This window comes from Anoplophora glabripennis, unplaced genomic scaffold (assembly GCF_000390285.2).
Source record: "Anoplophora glabripennis isolate ALB-LARVAE unplaced genomic scaffold, Agla_2.0 scaffold257, whole genome shotgun sequence".
NCBI lineage: Eukaryota > Metazoa > Arthropoda > Insecta > Coleoptera > Cerambycidae > Anoplophora > Anoplophora glabripennis.
The window spans coordinates 354688-376684 of NW_019416380.1; the positions used below are offsets into that span (position 1 = coordinate 354688).

The window sequence follows — 21997 nt, forward strand, 5'->3', positions numbered from 1 at the left end:
ATTGTGTTTTTGAAAATTAAACACTATGGTTTATTCCATTGCGGAAAGGGTAGATATCATTTCGCTTTACTTTATGAACAATAAATGTGCGAATATAATAGCTCAGCTATATAATGAACAACATCAAGATCGACATGTCAGGAGGAAGTATGTTCTAGAGTTAGTAAAAAAATTTCAAGAGACAGGAACGTAGCCAATAAAAAACGAGAAATTGAAAAACCTATAGTTAATGAAGCTAGTGAAGTTGCAGTTTTGGGACAAGTTCATCTTGATTCTACATTAAGTACGAGGCATAATCGAACTAGCATACAAACCATTTTGAAGAAGAATAAATTCCATTCATACAAAATAATTAATAATAAATAATAATTTGTAATTTTTTTTTAATCGATATTGAAATCTGCAGATACATTACAAGAGATTTCAGAAATTTTGTAATCTTCGTAAATTTTTTCCTTAGCGGATCGCCCCTCGCTGTAGCCTATGTACCTGGTAACCACCAGTTACAGAATTATTATTTATTTATCAGGAAATTATTTGCATTTGATTAACACGGAAATATATCATAAATCTGTTTACAATGTAACTGGGAATATTGTAAAATCTGGAAAATCGCATACTTCTATAAATAGACTAGTAAAAACATTGTATTTAGCTTTTCGAGGTAGTTTCTAATGAACATGTTAATAGGAATGTGTTATAGTGTGTGTAGGAAGAGGAAGTTCTAAAATATTGTGTTCCAATGAATATAGATAAAAAAAACACAACTGAATTTAACGGAATAAATTATTAATATATTTTGTAAAAAAATTAGTTGGTTAAATGTAACTGTTATGCGTATAAGTACATTTGTAATATTTTCTATTTCTAATTGCCAATTTTTAATAATTATGAAAATATAATTAATTAATATTGCACTATACAGGGTGATTCACTAATAATTGTACATACGCTAACTGGATAATCCTGGGCTGAAAATATTAAGAATTGACACGTAACTCTTAGATAAAATATGATTACTTACAAAGGTGTTTTTATTTAAAAAATTTTAAATTATGTTTGCCAATTACTTTAACCCTGTTTGGTAATTCAACTAATGCAATGCAATCCCATGACAGAAGACACCGACTTGAATAATAATAATATGATAAATAAATTACATAATAAAATTAAAATTATTGTGCAGCCCTAAAAATCTCGAGAAATAATTACTTTACCGCTATGAAGGAATAGTAAGTTTATTGCATGGAAAGTATTGAATAATTGAAAAATTGTAGGAAAATAAAAATTCCGCCAGAGGGGTAGAAGTTAGGAATTTGAAACTGCCCCTCTACCCCTGTCGTATGCATGCCTCTGGTAGTAGCCATGAACGATTTTGTAGCATTTTTTAATATGTTCTAAAGTATCTAAACTTTATGCCATGTATGATAGGTAAATATCAAGCAGGGTTAAAGTAATGGGCAAAAATATGATTTATGTAAACAAATTGACAAATTTATGTTCTCTTTTTTTAGGGGGTGAACAACCCCCTAGCGTGCGAAAAATGTCTGTACGACTAGAATTAACATTTTAAAATTAACAGTTTTTACTTTTTCTCTACTTTTTTCATTCCAAAATATTTATTAGAACCCGAGATATCACGGAAATACTGTTTTTGGGGGTGAACATCAGGAGTAGTTTGCATCAGTTTAAATCCGTTTTAGACCAAGAGAAAAAATTATTCGTATGATTAGAGAAAAAGTGAAAACTTGGAAAATGTTAATTCTAATCGTACACACATTTTTCGCACACTAGGGTAGTTGTTCGTCCCCTAAAATGAGAAATTGTGTTTGTCAATTTGTTTACTTAAATCATATTTTTAATTTTTTTGAGCCAATATGAGTTTTTCATATACAAAAAATGTTTGAAAATATAGTTTTTCTGACATAAAAAATAAGGGTTGCAACCCCCAAACACGGAATTACTTGTGAAACATCTGTTTTTTTTTTATAAGAAGCAATTTCCATTTTGTTTCATTCCAAAATATTGATTAGAACCCTAGATATCACAGAAATACTGTTTTTGGGGGTGAACATGAGGGGTAGTTTGCATCCGTTTAAATCCGTTTGAGGCTAATAGAACAAATTATTCGTATGATTAGAGAAAAAGTAGAAACTTTTTATTTTGCCATGTTAATTCTAATCGTACAGCATTTTTCGCACTAGAGGGTTGTTCACCCTCTAAGAAGAGATATTAACGAAAACCCCGAAACAGGTCAAATTAATTTTGTCAATTTGTTAATAATATTTTTAATTCTTTTTGAGGAAATATGAATTTTTTATATATAAAAAATGTTTCTTTGAAATAAAAAACGGAACACGGAATCTCATGTTAAATATTTTTTTTTATAAGAAGCAATTTCCATTTCGTTTCATTTCAAAATATTGATTAGAATCCCAGATATTTGGAAAAAGCTGTTTTGGGGAGCGAACTTTGATGATGTATTTCACCCCCTAAATATATTTTTCTGCCAAAAAAATGTCATTTAATTTTTTATGTTCTACAACATATATAAAAATCTTGGAAATCGGAGAGTTCGGGTTGAGGTAGTTTCCTTGTTAGATCTCTCATCATTCGGTTGATGTTTTGATCTAACCTAACAATAATTTTATGGTAAATACTTAAGTTACATAAATTTTACAACTTACCTTCGATGAGCGTTTATAAAATTGGTTAGTAAATGTAAATTTAACAAGCCGTCCATTTTCATTAGACAAATAACACGTACGTTAAACTATAGCGACACCAAATTCCTCGCCTTTAAGAAACTGTTAAAATTTAGGATAACGTGTTAAAAATAATGTACACGTTATATCTTAACAGTTAACGTTTAACCATGAAATAACTGTTACTACGATGAAATGGGATACATACTCGGCATGAATAAAGCCTTCGTAACTGCAAAACAATGTCCACTGCAAGCTGCTACGGTAAACGCCACGCCGCGAATGTATTTCTACCTCGGGTGTCGAATGCGGTTAATTCCAATAAAGTGACGCAGGGTCTTCCTCAACAAATATCGTACGGACTGTACACATAAATATAAACTCTTGGTGAAATATCGTTTTGTTCTATTTAGTGGAATTCTCTTGAAATGAATAAGGCAAATATTTGTTAATATGTATAATAAAGAAATGTCAAAAATCTTCCTTCAAATAAGCAGTCTATACGTTAAGATTATACAAAGTATTGTAAAATTATAAAATACCATGACATCTCACTTTTATCCCACAAATGACATGCAGAAATACACGGACAACTGTACTGAACAGGTATTAATTCTACACCTGGCGATCTGATACAGCTTGCAAATGGAATACCTGTGACTTACCCCTTAATTGACGTTCCTACTTAGTTTTATCAGCCTGCCTATCGTTTATTTGTTTTGTCAAATATTCTTTTTAGTTAACGCTGTTTATGGAAACCTCGCAGGAAACATACCTTAACCGTAGACTAATAAAAATATAAAACTTTTTACGTTAGTACTGGTATTTACATGTACTTAGTATCTTAAGCAAATATGCGGCAGAGTTAATTGCTATTCAGATTAAAATTAGTAGGTATACGAAAGCGACAACAACATTATCACGATTATTCAGAACAGCGTTGCAGCTAAACGAAGATCATCTGTGTTTACCTGAAGGAATGTTTTTTGACGTATAAAAAATTTAGGAGTTGTGGTGAGTCTAGACGTCTATTGTCTAAAAGCTTATATATTTATTATACAATGAAAGCTAAAAAGTTATATTTTTTATATAATAAACAAGGAAGTATTTTGTAAATAAATATCACTTTACTCAATTTGGTCACATGGTCAAAAAATTTATAATATTCTTGGTAACAAGTCTACTTACCACAGACAGGGAGTTGCGTTTAAAACCTCTAGATATCTCGAAAACCAAAAAAGATATCTAAGTTCTCTAAAAAATGTGTGCGTTGATAATTTCCAGTGCAAATTGCACTATTTATCATAGCTCTGCGATAAAAAAAATTTTTCATATACAATTTTTAACGATTTAATATCTCGTTTGGTTTTCGAGATGATATTTGGTAAAGGAGTTTTAAATGGAGAACCCTGTAAATTTTTTTATTCTGCTTAAATATTTTGTAGCAAAAAATAAGTTTTCCTATTCATGTACAGGGTGATTTCACTTTAAATACAGGAATAGATTAGTTGCAAAAAAATAAGTAGAGTTTGCTCTACAAACTTTCTTCCTGGGGTAATGTAACATTATTTCTACAAAAAAACGCCAATGGCGTATTTTTTCTTAGGAAAATGGGGCGGCACCCCCACTGGTTAAAACCACAAGGTTCATATTACATTCAATAAAAGGTGACTACGCTGTAGTAAATTTCATTCAATTCCGTCAACGCCCTTATGAAGATACAGCAGAAAATATATGTTTTTGTAAACTTTAACATCGAATACCGAGTCCCGCAGGAAAAAAGTTTGTAGAGCAAACTCTACTTATTTTTGGCAATGAATCTAGTTCTGTAGTTTCTGTATTTAAAGTGAAATCACCCTGTGTATATGATGATAGGAATTCTCTTTTAAAATTATTGTTAGTCATGTGCAAAGAAAATCAGTTTATACAGTGTGTTTGTAAATAAGTGCGAAATATTTTAGGGGGTGGTTGCCGAAGTTGTGTTGTGAAGAAAAGTTCATCTAAACGTAGGCCGAAATATGCTTCGTTTCCTAGATACAGTGTTTAAATTTTAATTTTTTATTTATTTTTATTAATTGTTTCAGAGTTTTAAAGATATTCACTCGAAATTTGAAAAACGCTTTGGAGGGATATATGTGCATTTTTTAAGGGGATCCAAATATTTCTACTTGCACCAGTGGCGTGCAAAAAAATGATACGCCACTGACTTTTTTCCGTTTTGATATATTTTTTTTGAGAAATCCGCTATCAGTTCTGAATGAAATTGGTCTCTTCAAATTTTTTCGTAGGATACACCGTTTTTGAGGGAAAAAAACATATTTTATTGTAGTGTTAAAAATTGTTAAACTTTTATTTAAATGTCTTTTTTTAATAAAGCGTTATTATGGCCAAAGTAAAAATGCAATTCAACATTGAAAATATGAATGTGGGTAAAAAATTCTTCGATTTCGAGGTACAGGATGTTCAAATTTTAATGGTTTAATTTTTTTCTCTTGAATATTTCAAAATATTTCGCACTTATTTACAAACACCCTATATAATTGTTATTGTCGACGTTTTTGGTTTTATTTCTATAAGACATATAAAATCCAGGGAAACTAATAATTCCGAAATAAATTCATCAAGGTCACGAAAAAAATAAGCATTTTCTCACAAACTAGCAGAAAATGCATCTTGAAAAATATACTATTTTATTTTTTATGACGTACTTTCTATTCATTCTTTTTTATTTTTATCTATCTTCAAATTTCTTACAAATCTCCTGTTGATTTTTCGCGACAAAAAAAAATTCTATCAAGCTTTATAAAATTCTGTTTGTATGTTATATAAAGCTCTAAATCTGGCCTGTAAAAATTGTGTGGGGACCACAGATATTTGTTACATTTATGTTCGGAAGTGATCTTTCAATTCAAACAACTAATTTCGTTTGTAGGATCTGCATTTATGGACGAATTATTTGACGAAATTTTATCTAAAAGTAAAAGATCATGGGTAAGTTCTTAGCATAATATACATATATTATAGGAAAGAAGACAATTTGTACAGTACAGTTCTCCAAAAAAAAAAAAACTAAACTTTTGATGTCAGTGTTTCGGATTATAAATAAAACCCAACTTTTTCTTTGCGTCTATGTTTGAACATATTATTTACTTGCAGGCTACGTAAATACTTTTCTTTAATTGAGTATGTCATTTCTTATATAAATAAATAAATAAATTAGTGTATATACATAAAATTCCTGTATAAATATTTGTAAAGTTATTTTTAAAAAACGTATCTATTATTAGATCCCACATTTTTACTTTAAGGTAAAGATTAAATAATTAAAAACTAAAAAGGTATGCAAAATGTATCTAACCCCTACATTCCAACTGTTGATATTGCAGGGAACAACTCTTCTATGAGCAACGTGTCCTAACATTGAATTACACTAACCAATATCTAGTAAATACCTAGTAATAAATAATTGTTCAAATTAAAAATGTGACTAATTATAATTAACACAAAAAGCAGATACCTGATATATCGAGATTGTTAAATAATGTAATCATTGAAAGAAACAACTGTATTCTTGCTGTTCTGTTATCACACTTGACAAAGATTAATCATGTATAACACAAGAGATGTGGTTTTCTCATTTTATTTTCGCCATCAACTTGCCTATTTTAAATTGAACACCCTATATATTATTGCAATTTTGGATTCTACGTGTTATTTTAGGTGAAGTTTCCCTATTCCTAAAATTAACCGTTTTCGAGATATTTAATTTTTTTCAAAGAAATGGAAAGAAACAGTGACTAGCTTCAAACCATGTGTATTTTATAGTAAGAAAGATAAAGCAACAATATTTATAGGGGAGATAGCTAGACCCCTAAGCTTCCCATCCATACTTTCAAAGTGGCTTAATTGCTTACAGGATGCTAGAAATTTAATGCCGAGTTTAGTTAACTTGAAACCTTCATAAATCGTTTTTTTAAATGGAACACCCTGTATGTTTTTCTATATTCTATACACAATTTTATTCTCTTTCGAACGGTATCAGGGTTCCCTACACCTATCTCTTCTAGTTTTTAAGTTATCTACTATTTTTTGTGTAATCACCTAAAATCATGTAATTTCTTGCGAGGATAGCTGTGGAATTTTTAGCAAAACTTCAAAACAAACAACTAAATTGTCATCAGTTATTTATTATTATTTATTCACAGACGTTGCAATGGGATTCTAAGCAGAACACTTTCAGTTTTTAATGAGACATATCCCAATTTTCCATCAATGAGCAGAATAAAGTTAAGAAGAATTCTAAAAAATCAACTTCATACATAGTAATACACAATTTTAATTATGCATATTGATAATACTAATGCACTAATATAAAAAAATGACTTAAAAAAGTCATAAGTGTTCAATATGACCCCCATTAACAACTAAGCATTTATGGATTCTAGAGATAACACCATCAGTCACCGCTTTTGCTATGGTCCATACTGTACACAGGTGTTCCGACACATTTGCCCAACCCTGTATGTATGATATAAAGTTAGTGACGAAAAATAGGCACTTACAATTCTCTGATGTTTCTCAGTGCAGAATACAAACATTTAACGTTTAACTCAATATGAATATCAAAGGCGTGGAAGACTGTAATCCTGTATTACTGGTGACAGTCAAATAATAAAATGTAATAGGAAATAGGAGCGTCTCTAGCAGGTCTTACGGTTGAAAAATCTAGTTCTGTACCTCAGAGCTAAACTGTATTAACTCCATTTTTTACGAAAATGGGATTATTTGACAGCCCAACACAGTTTCTTATGCTCTTTCACGTGCTAAACAGTAATAACTCCCACTGATGATACTTTCGAAGATAGACAGTGCTAAATAATAATAAGTCCCAACCTGTCTCCAAGCTAGACAATCGTATGTGTATTTAATATTAAGCGTGTTTCATTTCCACAGTATTATGTTCCTTGTTACATCAATTTAGTCCGAGCCAAACAGGTGTATGTGGAGTTAATATTCTATTAGTTTGACTTCGGAGTGTTAACTGCACACATATCAAGATCATGTTGGTTTACTTTAGTATTATATCCACATTCATCGTGTATTATCGCACAATTAGTAAATATTTTAATATAAAATCCCTAAATCATGTTTGTGCCAAATAGTGTTAACTCCATTTTATCGAAAAAAAAAATACGAATAGAAAATTATTCTTTAAATTACAATAAGTAATATTAAAATAGACGTATAACTTCACATCATACTAATTTTTTCTATCAAGGAGAAGTAAGAGTTCGAAGTTATGGAATGATAAGCAAAATTTAAATCTTTAAATCTCTCTCCTGTAAAATTTAATTTTTGGCACTTGATACAGTTTAGCTCTGAGGTACAGAGTTAGTTTAATATTCCTGAACAGTCAACATTACATGTAAAAATTTTAGATTATTAAACAAGAGCTTATAGCCACAGCTACTTTATGGATATTTACCATCTAATCGAATAACTAGGTATTTTTAAAAAAAAATTTCTGCGCGTAGTCTATTAAGTTTATATGTATAAACGTCATAAGTAATACAAACCAGTGACCAGCGATCTTGTCTTATCACAAATCCCAATGTCTTCAGACTTGAAGAGACTAAATTCTAAGGAGATTTAAGAAAGTCAATGTACTGTTAATGTGAACTTCTTTAAGATTTAGGTAGTGTCAAATTGTCCGAATCAATCTCATAGTTGAAAGGAATTGAATTCGTTTTGCGCGAAAATGAGTATTTAAACTTAGAAGATTTAAATCATAGGTACCATTCCACTTCCATATCGACACTTGACACAGAAGAAGAAATATTTAAGTACCTAGTGTGCATATTCATCAAATTGTGGCAACTGAAAAAGGTAGTAGTGTCGTTCATAAAAATAGAAAAGAGAAGAGGGCCTGGATTAGAACCTTGTGGTACTCCAAAAATATTAATGTTATTAATTAATATTAAAGCACTAAACTAACCCACGCAACATCTTTTCCAGGGCAAATCCCGGCCTCCAAGACAGGTGACGCTGCACAGGGTGGTCGAGGGCTCCTCGGGCTACCACAGCTCCAACTCCACCTCGACTCTAATAAAAACCCCCTCCTTGGACTCCGACGAAGATGAGTTCCACAGGGCCCGGGGCCGGATGATAACGAGACGGAGGGGCGCCGTCAAACATCAAAGGTTAGTGAGGCGCATGTAGTTTAGGTCCTTTTGCCTTTGATGCGACGGACTTTCGAGGGCGGTATTGTTTTGGAACTAATTAACACACCTAGTGTTTTTTTAAAGTGTATACCCAAGCTCAGATAATGTTTTTTGAGTAGTCCTGGATCAAAAAGCCTTAATGAATGTAGTACAGTGGTCTAAGGATAGTAGTCTTCACATTTATTTAAACGCACCAGTGGCAAAAATTAAAGGGTAAAAAAATCCTAAAGTTTTAGGTGACCTACAAAAGGCTGTAACTTTGCGAAAAATGGTCGCAGATTAATAAAAAAATAACAAATCTTGAATTCTAGGTCTTTGTACTACAGATTTGTCATCATCCCGCACAGTTTTCTTACAACTCCATTGTCTTAAAAACTTAATATATTCTGATGATTGTTACTGCTTATTAGGCACGTACCTACTCCAAATCCCGCAAGCCGTACACTATGTAGATTACACATTACGTTGAACGCCCCATGCATCAGTTTAGCGCGCTATGGAATAATCGCTTGTTGCCAAATTATAAGCTTTAGGAAAAAACTAATTCTTTCAAAAATTTATGTAATGTTTGGGCTTCATTTTCTTCCTTGCATGTATATAAAAAAATAAATAAAAAAGTTTATCGACTGGTGAAAATTGTATTACACAAAATTTAAATATCAAGTTTTCCTGATTTCTAGCGAATGAAAAAGCGAGTTTTATAAAATCCATTAGTACTGTTAAAAGCGCTATTGTGTCTGTGTCTGTATTTAAAAAAATACTTTGATAGTACAATTATTTTTTGAGATATAACGGTGGAGACCTTAAAAAACATATTCTCATAAAAATTGATTTTTTTTTATTTTTTCGAAATTAAAAAGATCCCGACCAACAAAAAATTTCGTAAAATTCGATTTCATATGCCCAATCACATGCTTAATAAAACCTACCATGTCTGACCTGGTTCTACGCCAGTTTTTTTAATTTCGATAACTAAGCGACCTAGCGTTGCAATTTTGCTTGTCTATAAAGGAAAAATGAGTAGAATACGAATAAGCGATTAAAACAATTTTAAAATGCATATTTACGCCGAAAAAATATTATCAAATCATTATTTAAATTCCCTTTCAGACTTACAAAGGTTTATCGAGTGAATCTTGTCCTACTGGATTCGGTCATTAACCATGTTTTTACTATGTTTTTAATAGTGAACGACAAAAACAGACCTTTTTACCTTGGCTTATCTTATGAATGATAAGATATTTTTGCATTTTAAATATTAATTGTTATTCATTTGTTAATAAAAACAAATGTATAAGGATAACACCTAATTGTTTTGGAATGTTAGGTTATTTAGTGTTTTCAATATTGTTAAAGTTTTTACTATGTTTTATAATTGAATATGAGTTTTTAGTATTCAAGTAATTATTAAGTTTGTAGTACATATATCTAATGACTTATTGCTTTTCAAAGAGTATGGTACCTACCCACTTCTAATGACAGTACAGTTAAAAAAACTCACTCATCCGTCTACAGTACTTTGTTAAGTCGCTGCACTTTGATTTTGAAACCAATTGCAATGTTAAAGACGACTGGGGAGATCTGCTGTTTCGCTTCAACGTTCGAACGCTTTGTAGTCCGCGCATTCCCTGTTGCGAAGTAGGGCGACGAGTTAACAGGAGTAAGGGGTGCTCATTTTTTAAAAAGTCGAATACATTTTTTTTTTCGATTTTCTGTATGTATTAGGTCTACGTGGTTAAAATTAATGATATTATGACTGAATCACCCTGTATACGATTCAGTACTATGGATATTTTTTTTAATTAATCGAGCAGTGTTATTGTTTACAACGTTTTTATTAACCATTCAACTGTTATGGAATTTTATTCAATGATATTAGACGGCAAATAAATTACCATTAATTAATAATCATGATTTTTTTATTGAGTAAAATACTATAAGCTTCTATTAAAAAACAGCGTATTGTAACGATAATTGAGAAAAAATATATTAGAGGGTCAAAACATCATTGTAATCATCAAAGGATCATTGTAGTTTAAAATCGTTATTAGTAATATTCTACCGAGGATTATTTCTATGATACTCATCAAATGTATCATTCATTAAACTTATATCTATTGTGATTAACCGCTTAGAGTTTGAAGCTTTGACGTTCGTAAAGTATTTTGATTATTCTGGTTATATTCAGAATATCCATTAATTAACTTTGCAGAAATAATACTACAATTAATTACTTTAAAGTCTCGCGTGCTGCTGTAATAGCAACATCAGTAATAGATGAAAAGAAGAAATAGTGTACGTAGAAGGTAATTTTTCACATATTTAAACAATTTTTTTACTCACAGTACTCAAAAAAAGAATTAATTAGTTTTCTTTATTGATTGTTACGCGTACAACTTTCGATTTTTGCCACAAAATAAGTGATTTTAGTGGTTTTACTTTGACATTCTGTGTTTTAAATAAAATATCACTTTTTTGGTATTTCAAAAAAATATTAAAAACTACTTTTTTGACACTCTCTTTAAGCGGTTTTATCTTCACAGAGGGTGTTCAAATGAGATTTTTTTTTATATTTTTCGCATTTATTTATCTACACCCTGTATATTGAAAACTAAGGATGCGATGGAAAAGTTGTTAGTTTATCTATTGCATTAAATTATTGAATTTAATTTTTTTATCCTTATTCGTATCTACTTTACCATTATTTTGTTAAAAAATAATCAAATTACTAGAGATAATACAATAAATAAATTTTAAACATAAAAAACAGAGCTGTAAATTTTGAGGGATTAAAGTATACATAATATGTATAGATGTAAAGTATTATTGACTATGAGATTATTGAACAAATTAAATTTGCCTAAGTAGTAGGTTGAATATAGTAGAACAGAAAATTTTCAACATTTTTATGGCTTCGTACAATTTCAAACAGGCTTCTGTTGTATTAAAGGAGGTTAGACTTTATTTCGATTTAGAATACGTAAAATAAAAACGTTTCGTCAAATGTAACTTACGCAAGATACATATAGATCACTTGTTTAGATCATCGATTTTTCTTTGAAGAATACAGAAATGTGCACTTTTCAATATTTGATGTCATTCTGATTTCTAAGTCTGTACCGTTTTCTGTTATGACATGAATATTATACAAACTAGTTACAAAAACTAAAGAATAAGAAAAATCCTGAATTTTCAAAAGGCTGTAACTCAACGAAAAATTATTTTAGAGCCATCAAAGAAAAGCAAATTGATTCTTGAAGTTTCTAGTGTCGTTAAAAGCAAAAATGACCTTTCTGGCTTTGATCAATTAATTACATACTTGGGAATTAATGATCGTACAGAAAATATAAGCAAAGTTTAGAAAATTTCAAAATGTTTCCTCTATAAGACTTTTTTTTTTCGATGCAAGATACTTGATTTAAAAAAAGTTAAAAAATTTAGGTGTTTAAGGATATTCGCTAAACTTTTTTAATCAAAAAAAAAAAAATTAATTATTACGAAATAAACATTTTTAATTTAAAAACATGACTTGAGGGTTTTTATGAGATAATTTGAGGTTAAAAAAAGAAACGAAAATATTGCTAATCTATTAATTATTATTTTCTCTCAAGTTTTGAAAGAAAAATTTCAAAAAGTTGGTTGCCCTTTACACTAACAAAGTAGGACCTGCAAAAGAGCGTTATAAACAAAATATCTCAGGGCCAGGCAAAAGCAGGTCGGGAATTCACTCTTTTTACATTAAATAAAAAAAGATAAATCACCTACGCCTTTTTGTTCTTAAGATAGCTTTTTTTTTATAAAACTATTATATGTTCCCTGACCGTGATTTCCATAAAAATAAGCTCTACTTAATGAAAAAAGAGCGAATTCCCGAGCAGTCTTTGCCCATAGCTCGGACGAAAAAAGTGAAAAGTATCATTTGTTGGAAAAAAAATTTTCTACAGGGTAGTATTTTTTATTTTTCTTTATCTTGATCCCAGCCCAAAATATTAAAGAATTTCGAAAATCAAAATTTTTTTGGACTTCATGGAAGTGTAATATAATGTCTACTAATATTTTTTTGAATGTTCAAACTCTATTTACTCTGGAGTATAAAGACGATGAATCAAACTAAAAGAGCTAACAGATGGGACTGCCAAAAAAAAATAATGATTGAAACCCGTAGACTTTTTGAAAGGAACGCAAAAATTTTGAAAATTTGTTGCCACTGGATTTCTTATGATTTCTTAATGGTTACCAATGATAAAAAATTTTGACTTTTAGACACTAGAAACTTCAAACTTCAATTTGCTTTTTTTTATTGCTCTACGACCATTTTTCCCGAAGTTACAGCTTTTTCAAGATCACCTAAATATTTCGAATTTTTTTATCCTTTAATTTTTTTAACTAATGCTTTAACTGCTGAGATTGATCTACTACCTTATTGAGATAACATTTTTCTTTGCATAGCACTGTTTATCGTGTTGGCAAAAATAATAACCGTTTTTCTCTATACTTAAGTTCATATTTTTAGTTTCCTCATAACCTTTTTGTTACTTAAGAAATATTTTACAATCTAATCCCATTTTAGGTTACATGAATCCAAGGGTCACAAGTTCGTGGCCAAATTTTTCCGCCAACCGACGTTTTGTGCCTTTTGCAAGGACTTCCTCTGGGGTTTCGGAAAACAAGGCTATCAGTGCCAGTGTAAGTGGATTAAAAGGTGCATCTTCAGCAAATTACTGACCCGGACTACTCGTTACAGGTTGTCAAACTGCCGTCCACAAGAAATGCCATGATAAGCTGTTGGGGAAATGCCCGGGATCAGGAAGGGATTCGGAGAGTACAATTGTAAGCGTTTTTTAGTTTTTTTATACTATTTTTTGAATAACAATCTCGTTTATCGTTTTGCTTGCGCCCCAATAATTTAAAATGCCATTATGAACACTAAGTCTGACATAAACAATCAACCACGGTAATAACAGCGGTATGAGAACCACAGTAATACTGAATTTGTGNACTATAAGCTTTAGGAAAAAACTAATTATTTCAAAAATTTATGTAATGTTTGGGCTTCATTTTCTTCGCTGCATGTATATAAAAAAAATTATAAATATAAAAGTTTATCGATTGGTGAAAATTGTATTACACAAAATTTAAATATCAAGTTTTCCTAATTTCTAGCGAATGAAAAAGCGAGTTTTATAAAATCTATTAGTACTGTTAAAAGCGCTATTGTGTCTGCTTTAATTTAAAAAAAATACTTTGATAGTACAATTATTTTTTGAGATATAACGGTGGAGACCTTAAAAAACATATTCTCATAAAAATTTATTTTTTTTTATTTTTTCGAAATTAAAAAGATCCCGACCAACAAAAAATTTCGTAAAATACGATTTCATATGCCCAATCACATGCTTAATAAAACTTACCATGTTTGACCTGGTTCTACGCCAGTTTTTTTAATTTCGATAACTAAGCGACCTAGCGTTGCAATTTTGCTTGTCTATAAAGGAAAAATGAGTAGAATACGAATAAGCGATTAAAACAATTTTAAAATGCATATTTACGCCGAAAAAATATTATCAAATCATTATTTAAATTCCCTTTCAGACTTACAAAGGTTTATCGAGTGAATCTTGTCCTACTGGATTCGGTCATTAACCATGTTTTTACTATGTTTTTAATAGTGAACGACAAAAACAGACCTTTTTACCTTGGCTTATCTTATGAATGATAAGATATTTTTGCATTTTAAATATTAATTGTTATTCATTTGTTAATAAAAACAAATGTATAAGGATAACACCTAATTGTTTTGGAATGTTAGGTTATTTAGTGTTTTCAATATTGTTAAAGTTTTTACTATGTTTTATAATTGAATATGAGTTTTTAGTATTCAAGTAATTATTAAGTTTGTAGTACATATATCTAATGACTTATTGCTTTTCAAAGAGTATGGTACCTACCCACTTCTAATGACAGTACAGTTAAAAAAACTCACTCATCCGTCTACAGTACTTTGTTAAGTCGCTGCACTTTGATTTTGAAACCAATTGCAATGTTAAAGACGACTGGGGAGATCTGCTGTTTCGCTTCAACGTTCGAACGCTTTGTAGTCCGCGCATTCCCTGTTGCGAAGTAGGGCGACGAGTTAACAGGAGTAAGGGGTGCTCATTTTTTAAAAAGTCGAATACATTTTTTTTTTCGATTTTCTGTATGTATTAGGTCTACGTGGTTAAAATTAATGATATTATGACTGAATCACCCTGTATACGATTCAGTACTATGGATATTTTTTTTAATTAATCGAGCAGTGTTATTGTTTACAACGTTTTTATTAACCATTCAACTGTTATGGAATTTTATTCAATGATATTAGACGGCAAATAAATTACCATTAATTAATAATCATGATTTTTTTATTGAGTAAAATACTATAAGCTTCTATTAAAAAACAGCGTATTGTAACGATAATTGAGAAAAAATATATTAGAGGGTCAAAACATCATTGTAATCATCAAAGGATCATTGTAGTTTAAAATCGTTATTAGTAATATTCTACCGAGGATTATTTCTATGATACTCATCAAATGTATCATTCATTAAACTTATATCTATTGTGATTAACCGCTTAGAGTTTGAAGCTTTGACGTTCGTAAAGTATTTTGATTATTCTGGTTATATTCAGAATATCCATTAATTAACTTTGCAGAAATAATACTACAATTAATTACTTTAAAGTCTCGCGTGCTGCTGTAATAGCAACATCAGTAATAGATGAAAAGAAGAAATAGTGTACGTAGAAGGTAATTTTTCACATATTTAAACAATTTTTTTACTCACAGTACTCAAAAAAAGAATTAATTAGTTTTCTTTATTGATTGTTACGCGTACAACTTTCGATTTTTGCCACAAAATAAGTGATTTTAGTGGTTTTACTTTGACATTCTGTGTTTTAAATAAAATATCACTTTTTTGGTATTTCAAAAAAATATTAAAAACTACTTTTTTGACACTCTCTTTAAGCGGTTTTATCTTCACAGAGGGTGTTCAAATGAGATTTTTTTTTATATTTTTCGCATTTATTTATCTACACCCTGTATATTGAAAACTAAGGATGCGATGGAAAAGTTGTTAGTTTATCTATTGCATTAAATTATTGAATTTAATTTTTTTATCCTTATTCGTATCTACTTTACCATTATTTTGTTAAAAAATAATCAAATTACTAGAGATAATACAATAAATAAATTTTAAACATAAAAAACAGAGCTGTAAATTTTGAGGGATTAAAGTATACATAATATGTATAGATGTAAAGTATTATTGACTATGAGATTATTGAACAAATTAAATTTGCCTAAGTAGTAGGTTGAATATAGTAGAACAGAAAATTTTCAACATTTTTATGGCTTCGTACAATTTCAAACAGGCTTCTGTTGTATTAAAGGAGGTTAGACTTTATTTCGATTTAGAATACGTAAAATAAAAACGTTTCGTCAAATGTAACTTACGCAAGATACATATAGATCACTTGTTTAGATCATCGATTTTTCTTTGAAGAATACAGAAATGTGCACTTTTCAATATTTGATGTCATTCTGATTTCTAAGTCTGTACCGTTTTCTGTTATGACATGAATATTATACAAACTAGTTACAAAAACTAAAGAATAAGAAAAATCCTGAATTTTCAAAAGGCTGTAACTCAACGAAAAATTATTTTAGAGCCATCAAAGAAAAGCAAATTGATTCTTGAAGTTTCTAGTGTCGTTAAAAGCAAAAATGACCTTTCTGGCTTTGATCAATTAATTACATACTTGGGAATTAATGATCGTACAGAAAATATAAGCAAAGTTTAGAAAATTTCAAAATGTTTCCTCTATAAGACTTTTTTTTTTCGATGCAAGATACTTGATTTAAAAAAAGTTAAAAAATTTAGGTGTTTAAGGATATTCGCTAAACTTTTTTAATCAAAAAAAAAAAAATTAATTATTACGAAATAAACATTTTTAATTTAAAAACATGACTTGAGGGTTTTTATGAGATAATTTGAGGTTAAAAAAAGAAACGAAAATATTGCTAATCTATTAATTATTATTTTCTCTCAAGTTTTGAAAGAAAAATTTCAAAAAGTTGGTTGCCCTTTACACTAACAAAGTAGGACCTGCAAAAGAGCGTTATAAACAAAATATCTCAGGGCCAGGCAAAAGCAGGTCGGGAATTCACTCTTTTTACATTAAATAAAAAAAGATAAATCACCTACGCCTTTTTGTTCTTAAGATAGCTTTTTTTTTATAAAACTATTATATGTTCCCTGACCGTGATTTCCATAAAAATAAGCTCTACTTAATGAAAAAAGAGCGAATTCCCGAGCAGTCTTTGCCCATAGCTCGGACGAAAAAAGTGAAAAGTATCATTTGTTGGAAAAAAAATTTTCTACAGGGTAGTATTTTTTATTTTTCTTTATCTTGATCCCAGCCCAAAATATTAAAGAATTTCGAAAATCAAAATTTTTTTGGACTTCATGGAAGTGTAATATAATGTCTACTAATATTTTTTTGAATGTTCAAACTCTATTTACTCTGGAGTATAAAGACGATGAATCAAACTAAAAGAGCTAACAGATGGGACTGCCAAAAAAAAATAATGATTGAAACCCGTAGACTTTTTGAAAGGAACGCAAAAATTTTGAAAATTTGTTGCCACTGGATTTCTTATGATTTCTTAATGGTTACCAATGATAAAAAATTTTGACTTTTAGACACTAGAAACTTCAAACTTCAATTTGCTTTTTTTTATTGCTCTACGACCATTTTTCCCGAAGTTACAGCTTTTTCAAGATCACCTAAATATTTCGAATTTTTTTATCCTTTAATTTTTTTAACTAATGCTTTAACTGCTGAGATTGATCTACTACCTTATTGAGATAACATTTTTCTTTGCATAGCACTGTTTATCGTGTTGGCAAAAATAATAACCGTTTTTCTCTATACTTAAGTTCATATTTTTAGTTTCCTCATAACCTTTTTGTTACTTAAGAAATATTTTACAATCTAATCCCATTTTAGGTTACATGAATCCAAGGGTCACAAGTTCGTGGCCAAATTTTTCCGCCAACCGACGTTTTGTGCCTTTTGCAAGGACTTCCTCTGGGGTTTCGGAAAACAAGGCTATCAGTGCCAGTGTAAGTGGATTAAAAGGTGCATCTTCAGCAAATTACTGACCCGGACTACTCGTTACAGGTTGTCAAACTGCCGTCCACAAGAAATGCCATGATAAGCTGTTGGGGAAATGCCCGGGATCAGGAAGGGATTCGGAGAGTACGATTGTAAGCGTTTTTTTAGTTTTTTTATACTATTTTTTGAATAACAATCTCGTTTATCGTTTTGCTGGCGCCCCAATAATTTAAAATGCCATTATGAACACTAAGTTTGACATAAACAATCAACCACGGTAATAACAGCGGTATGAGAACCACAGTAATACTGAATTTGTGCTTTTAAATATAACAGCTTAAAATATTTTTCTCGAGATTTGTAAATATTTTCTTATAACGCGAAAACTGTCGGGATAAGTTGTGAATCACCCAAAATAAAAAAAAAATACAGTCTGTTTATATTTTTAAATTTGCGCTGTCAGTAATTTACTTACTTAATGGCAAGTTCCCATTAAAAACGGGTAAAGTTGCTTCATCCTCTCTAATCTACGACCGACAGTGCTGATCGTATTTTAAGTGCTTTTTATTTCAAAACAGGAAGAGATTCCTTTACGTTGTTTGAAAAGCGTATAAGCTATTGCGTAATAACTTACCTGTAGTACAAACACTACTCTCGGAGTCCAGAAATAAATGAATAAAGGTGCATTCTGCTATATAGCAGTACGTAAAATAGAAGATTTATAAATTGTACATAATTTCTTGCGTAAAATCTGAGTATCGAAATGTTACCCGCGCGAAGTGAGGTTTTCGACATAAGATTGTAAACTTTTACGATTTCTTTTCGGATTTTTACGTTATTGACCACAAACACACAAAAAAGTGAATAAAAATCAAAGTCACCGCTTTGTAAGAAAGTCAAGTTTGAAATTGGGAAATTTTTTTAGTTTATATTAAGTTATTTACTTGGAGAAATGTAAGGTGAAACAATAAAAATTAGGAACCACTGGTTTACAGGGTGTTTTAAATGAAGTATCAAAAATGGTAAAGCAGTGAAACAGTCGACCCCATTGCAATATTTTATTAGAAATTTTTTATTGAACCAAATTATTTATTTAAAAATATTTATTGGGAAGACTGATTTATTGCGCAACTTTTTTACCTCTTGTAATTTTTCGATAAAACTGATAGTTTTCTAGTAAAAAAATTAGATGCGTCATCGTTCACTAAAAGTAAAGTAGGCGGATGTCATAAAAAATAAATTGTTATTTATCATATTAATAAATTGACACTTTCTGTCAACCAATAATTAGTACCAATTGATTAATTTATTATCAGAATAATTATGGCAAATAATATTTATACCATATGTCGACATGCTACAAGGGTTTTTCGAATCTAGAAAAAATAGTAACGCTGCAGTAAGATTATACCACCAAAGATATCCATTCCGACAGATTTCTCGTAGACAAACATTGGCTTCGGTGGAATAAAGGCTTCGCAAAATTGGTAAAATTCAGCCCAATCGTGAGGGTGCCGGAGGAAGGCGTAATATCCGAACTGTTGAAACTGAGGAAGCTATTCTGGAACATCTAGAACAAGACTGGGGTACAAGCACAAGACAGGTGTCCAGGCAACTGCAAGTTTCTCACAGTCTTGTGTGGAATGTAGCTCATGAAAATCTTTTACACCCTTTTCACCATCAACCCGTGTAAAAATTGAATGACCCTGATTTAGCTAACCGCGTGGAGTTTTGTCAATGGTACATTAATATTTCCAGGCATGGTTTAAATTTCCTAATGAATATACTTTCCACCGATGAAGCTAGAGTAGATGCAGTAAACCTTCATAAGGTTCATGCATGATCGGAAGAAAATACTCATGAAATATTTGTTTCAAGATGTCAACATAATTTCAGTTTAAACGTTTGCATGGGAATTGTAGGCAATACCTACTCTAGTAGGTCCTTTTATTCTTCCACACAGGCTTGGAGCGGACGAGTATCTTCCAACATTACTTGAGGATGTACCCCTCGCTACACGTCAGGTGATGTGGTTTATGCACGATGGGGCGCCTGCACATAGTACACTTGCCGTTAGAGAATGGTTAAATTTGAATTACTCGAATCGCTGGATTGGTCGTGGTCGTGATGCCCCTGTTTGTTGGCCTGCACGTTCACCTGACCTAACGCCTATGGATTTCTTTTTGTGGGGACACAAGAAGTTGTTTATACCACTCCTGTTGCCTCCTTAGAAGAACTACGCTTAAGAATATTTCAGGCAGCAGATGACCTTCGCAATAACCAAGAACTGTTTGTGTGAGTGCGTTATAACTTCAACAGACGTATTAGGTTACGCTTGCAGCAAAATGGAAATTATTTCGAGAATATTCTTTAAATTTAATTTTGCATTTCTTGTTTTTCGTTTGTATTAAATTTTATTTCAGATAAATAACTTTACCTAATACATGTCCCATAGTCATAAGTTATCAAACATTTTTCATTAATTAATAGCAAATTATTCTTAATGTTATTATTAAATTACCAGCTTATTGACAGAAAGTGTCAATTTATTAATATGATAAATAACAATTTATTTGTTATGACATCCGCCTACTTTATTTTTACAAATTTTCGCAATTACCCCTTTAGTGAACGATGACGCATCTAATTTTTTTACTAGAAAACTATCGGTTTTATCGAAAAATTACAAGAGGTAAAAAAGTTGCGCAATAAATCAGTCTTCCCAATAAATATTTTTAAATAAATAATTTGCTTCATATAAAAAATTTCTAATAAAATATTGCAATGGGGTTGACTGTTTCACTCCTTTATAAAATACGCCAATGATCGAACAAATATTGAAAAGTTGTCTCTTTATTAGTAGGATGCTCATACCAAGTTTCGTGTCTCTAGCATTCCTCATGTTAAAGAAAAAAATTAAAATGTGAATTTCAATCCCCTCCTTTAAGAGGGTATATCGCCTCAGGGGTGCAACTTTCATATAAGGTATTTTTACTTCAATCCTCTTATTTTTGGCTCTACATTCACTGGTACCATTTTTGCTACTTCATTTAAAAACACCCTATATACAGTGTGTCCCCGAATATGGGGTACCGCACTCTTGTAAAATTTTTAATTGTTGATATTTCAAGAAAAAGTTATTTTTGATAAAAAGTTTTACTTATCTTGGGAAGCCATGGACAGTAATCAAATATGTAATAGAACATACAGGGCGTCCAAAAAATGTCAATTTAAAGAATATTTCACAATTTGAAATTTTTTAGACGCCCTGTCTATTACATATTTGATTACTGCCCATGGCTTCCCAAGATAAGCAAAATTTTTATCAAGGATAACTTTACTAAAAAGGTTTACAAGGGTACGGTACTCCTTCCGGGAACACACTGTATATTTAATCGTAGTTCCAAAGAGAAAATAGATTCAGATTAAAACCGTCAGGAAAAACTTTGCTTTTAAATAAACGATAAAAAAACAATGTTTGGAAGAGCACAGAAATTCGTTTCGTCCTATATGTGTATGCTATGAAGCGGGAACAGAATAACTTTTCTCTCATTCTTTTGTCAACTTTATTTATGGTGTTTTTAAAAACGTCGGACCTGCGAGCAAATGTATTAATAAATTAGAAAATAAAAACAACGGCTCAAGGTTTGTGTAAATTATTAAATGTTTTGCGTCATTTCTGACATATTTTTAATGAAAATCCAAATGAATTCTGGCTTTGCCAATGACTAATCTTGTTGTTGGTAATAATTGTTATTGTGGGATGTGTCCTATTTTTGAATGCAGCAGAAAAGAATTGATATCCCTTTAAATAAATCTAGAATACAGGGTGTTTTCTAATAATCTAAGATAGTGAATCGTGTTGTTAAAAAAAATAATAAATAAAATTATATTTGATATCACAATTTATT

General features: G+C 30.4%; 1 protein-coding gene across 1 annotated transcript in view; it reads left to right on the forward strand.

Annotated features, from left to right (window-relative positions):
• LOC108905294 (putative protein kinase C delta type homolog) overlaps positions 1 to 21997 on the forward strand; it is a 213780-nt gene that overhangs the window by 18139 nt on the left and 173644 nt on the right. The window contains exons 2-4 of the mRNA XM_018708099.1: positions 8721 to 8905; positions 13497 to 13612; positions 13671 to 13756. Coding sequence (XP_018563615.1) covers positions 8721 to 8905; positions 13497 to 13612; positions 13671 to 13756 — 387 coding nt within the window. The remainder of the gene's footprint in view (positions 1 to 8720; positions 8906 to 13496; positions 13613 to 13670; positions 13757 to 21997) is intronic.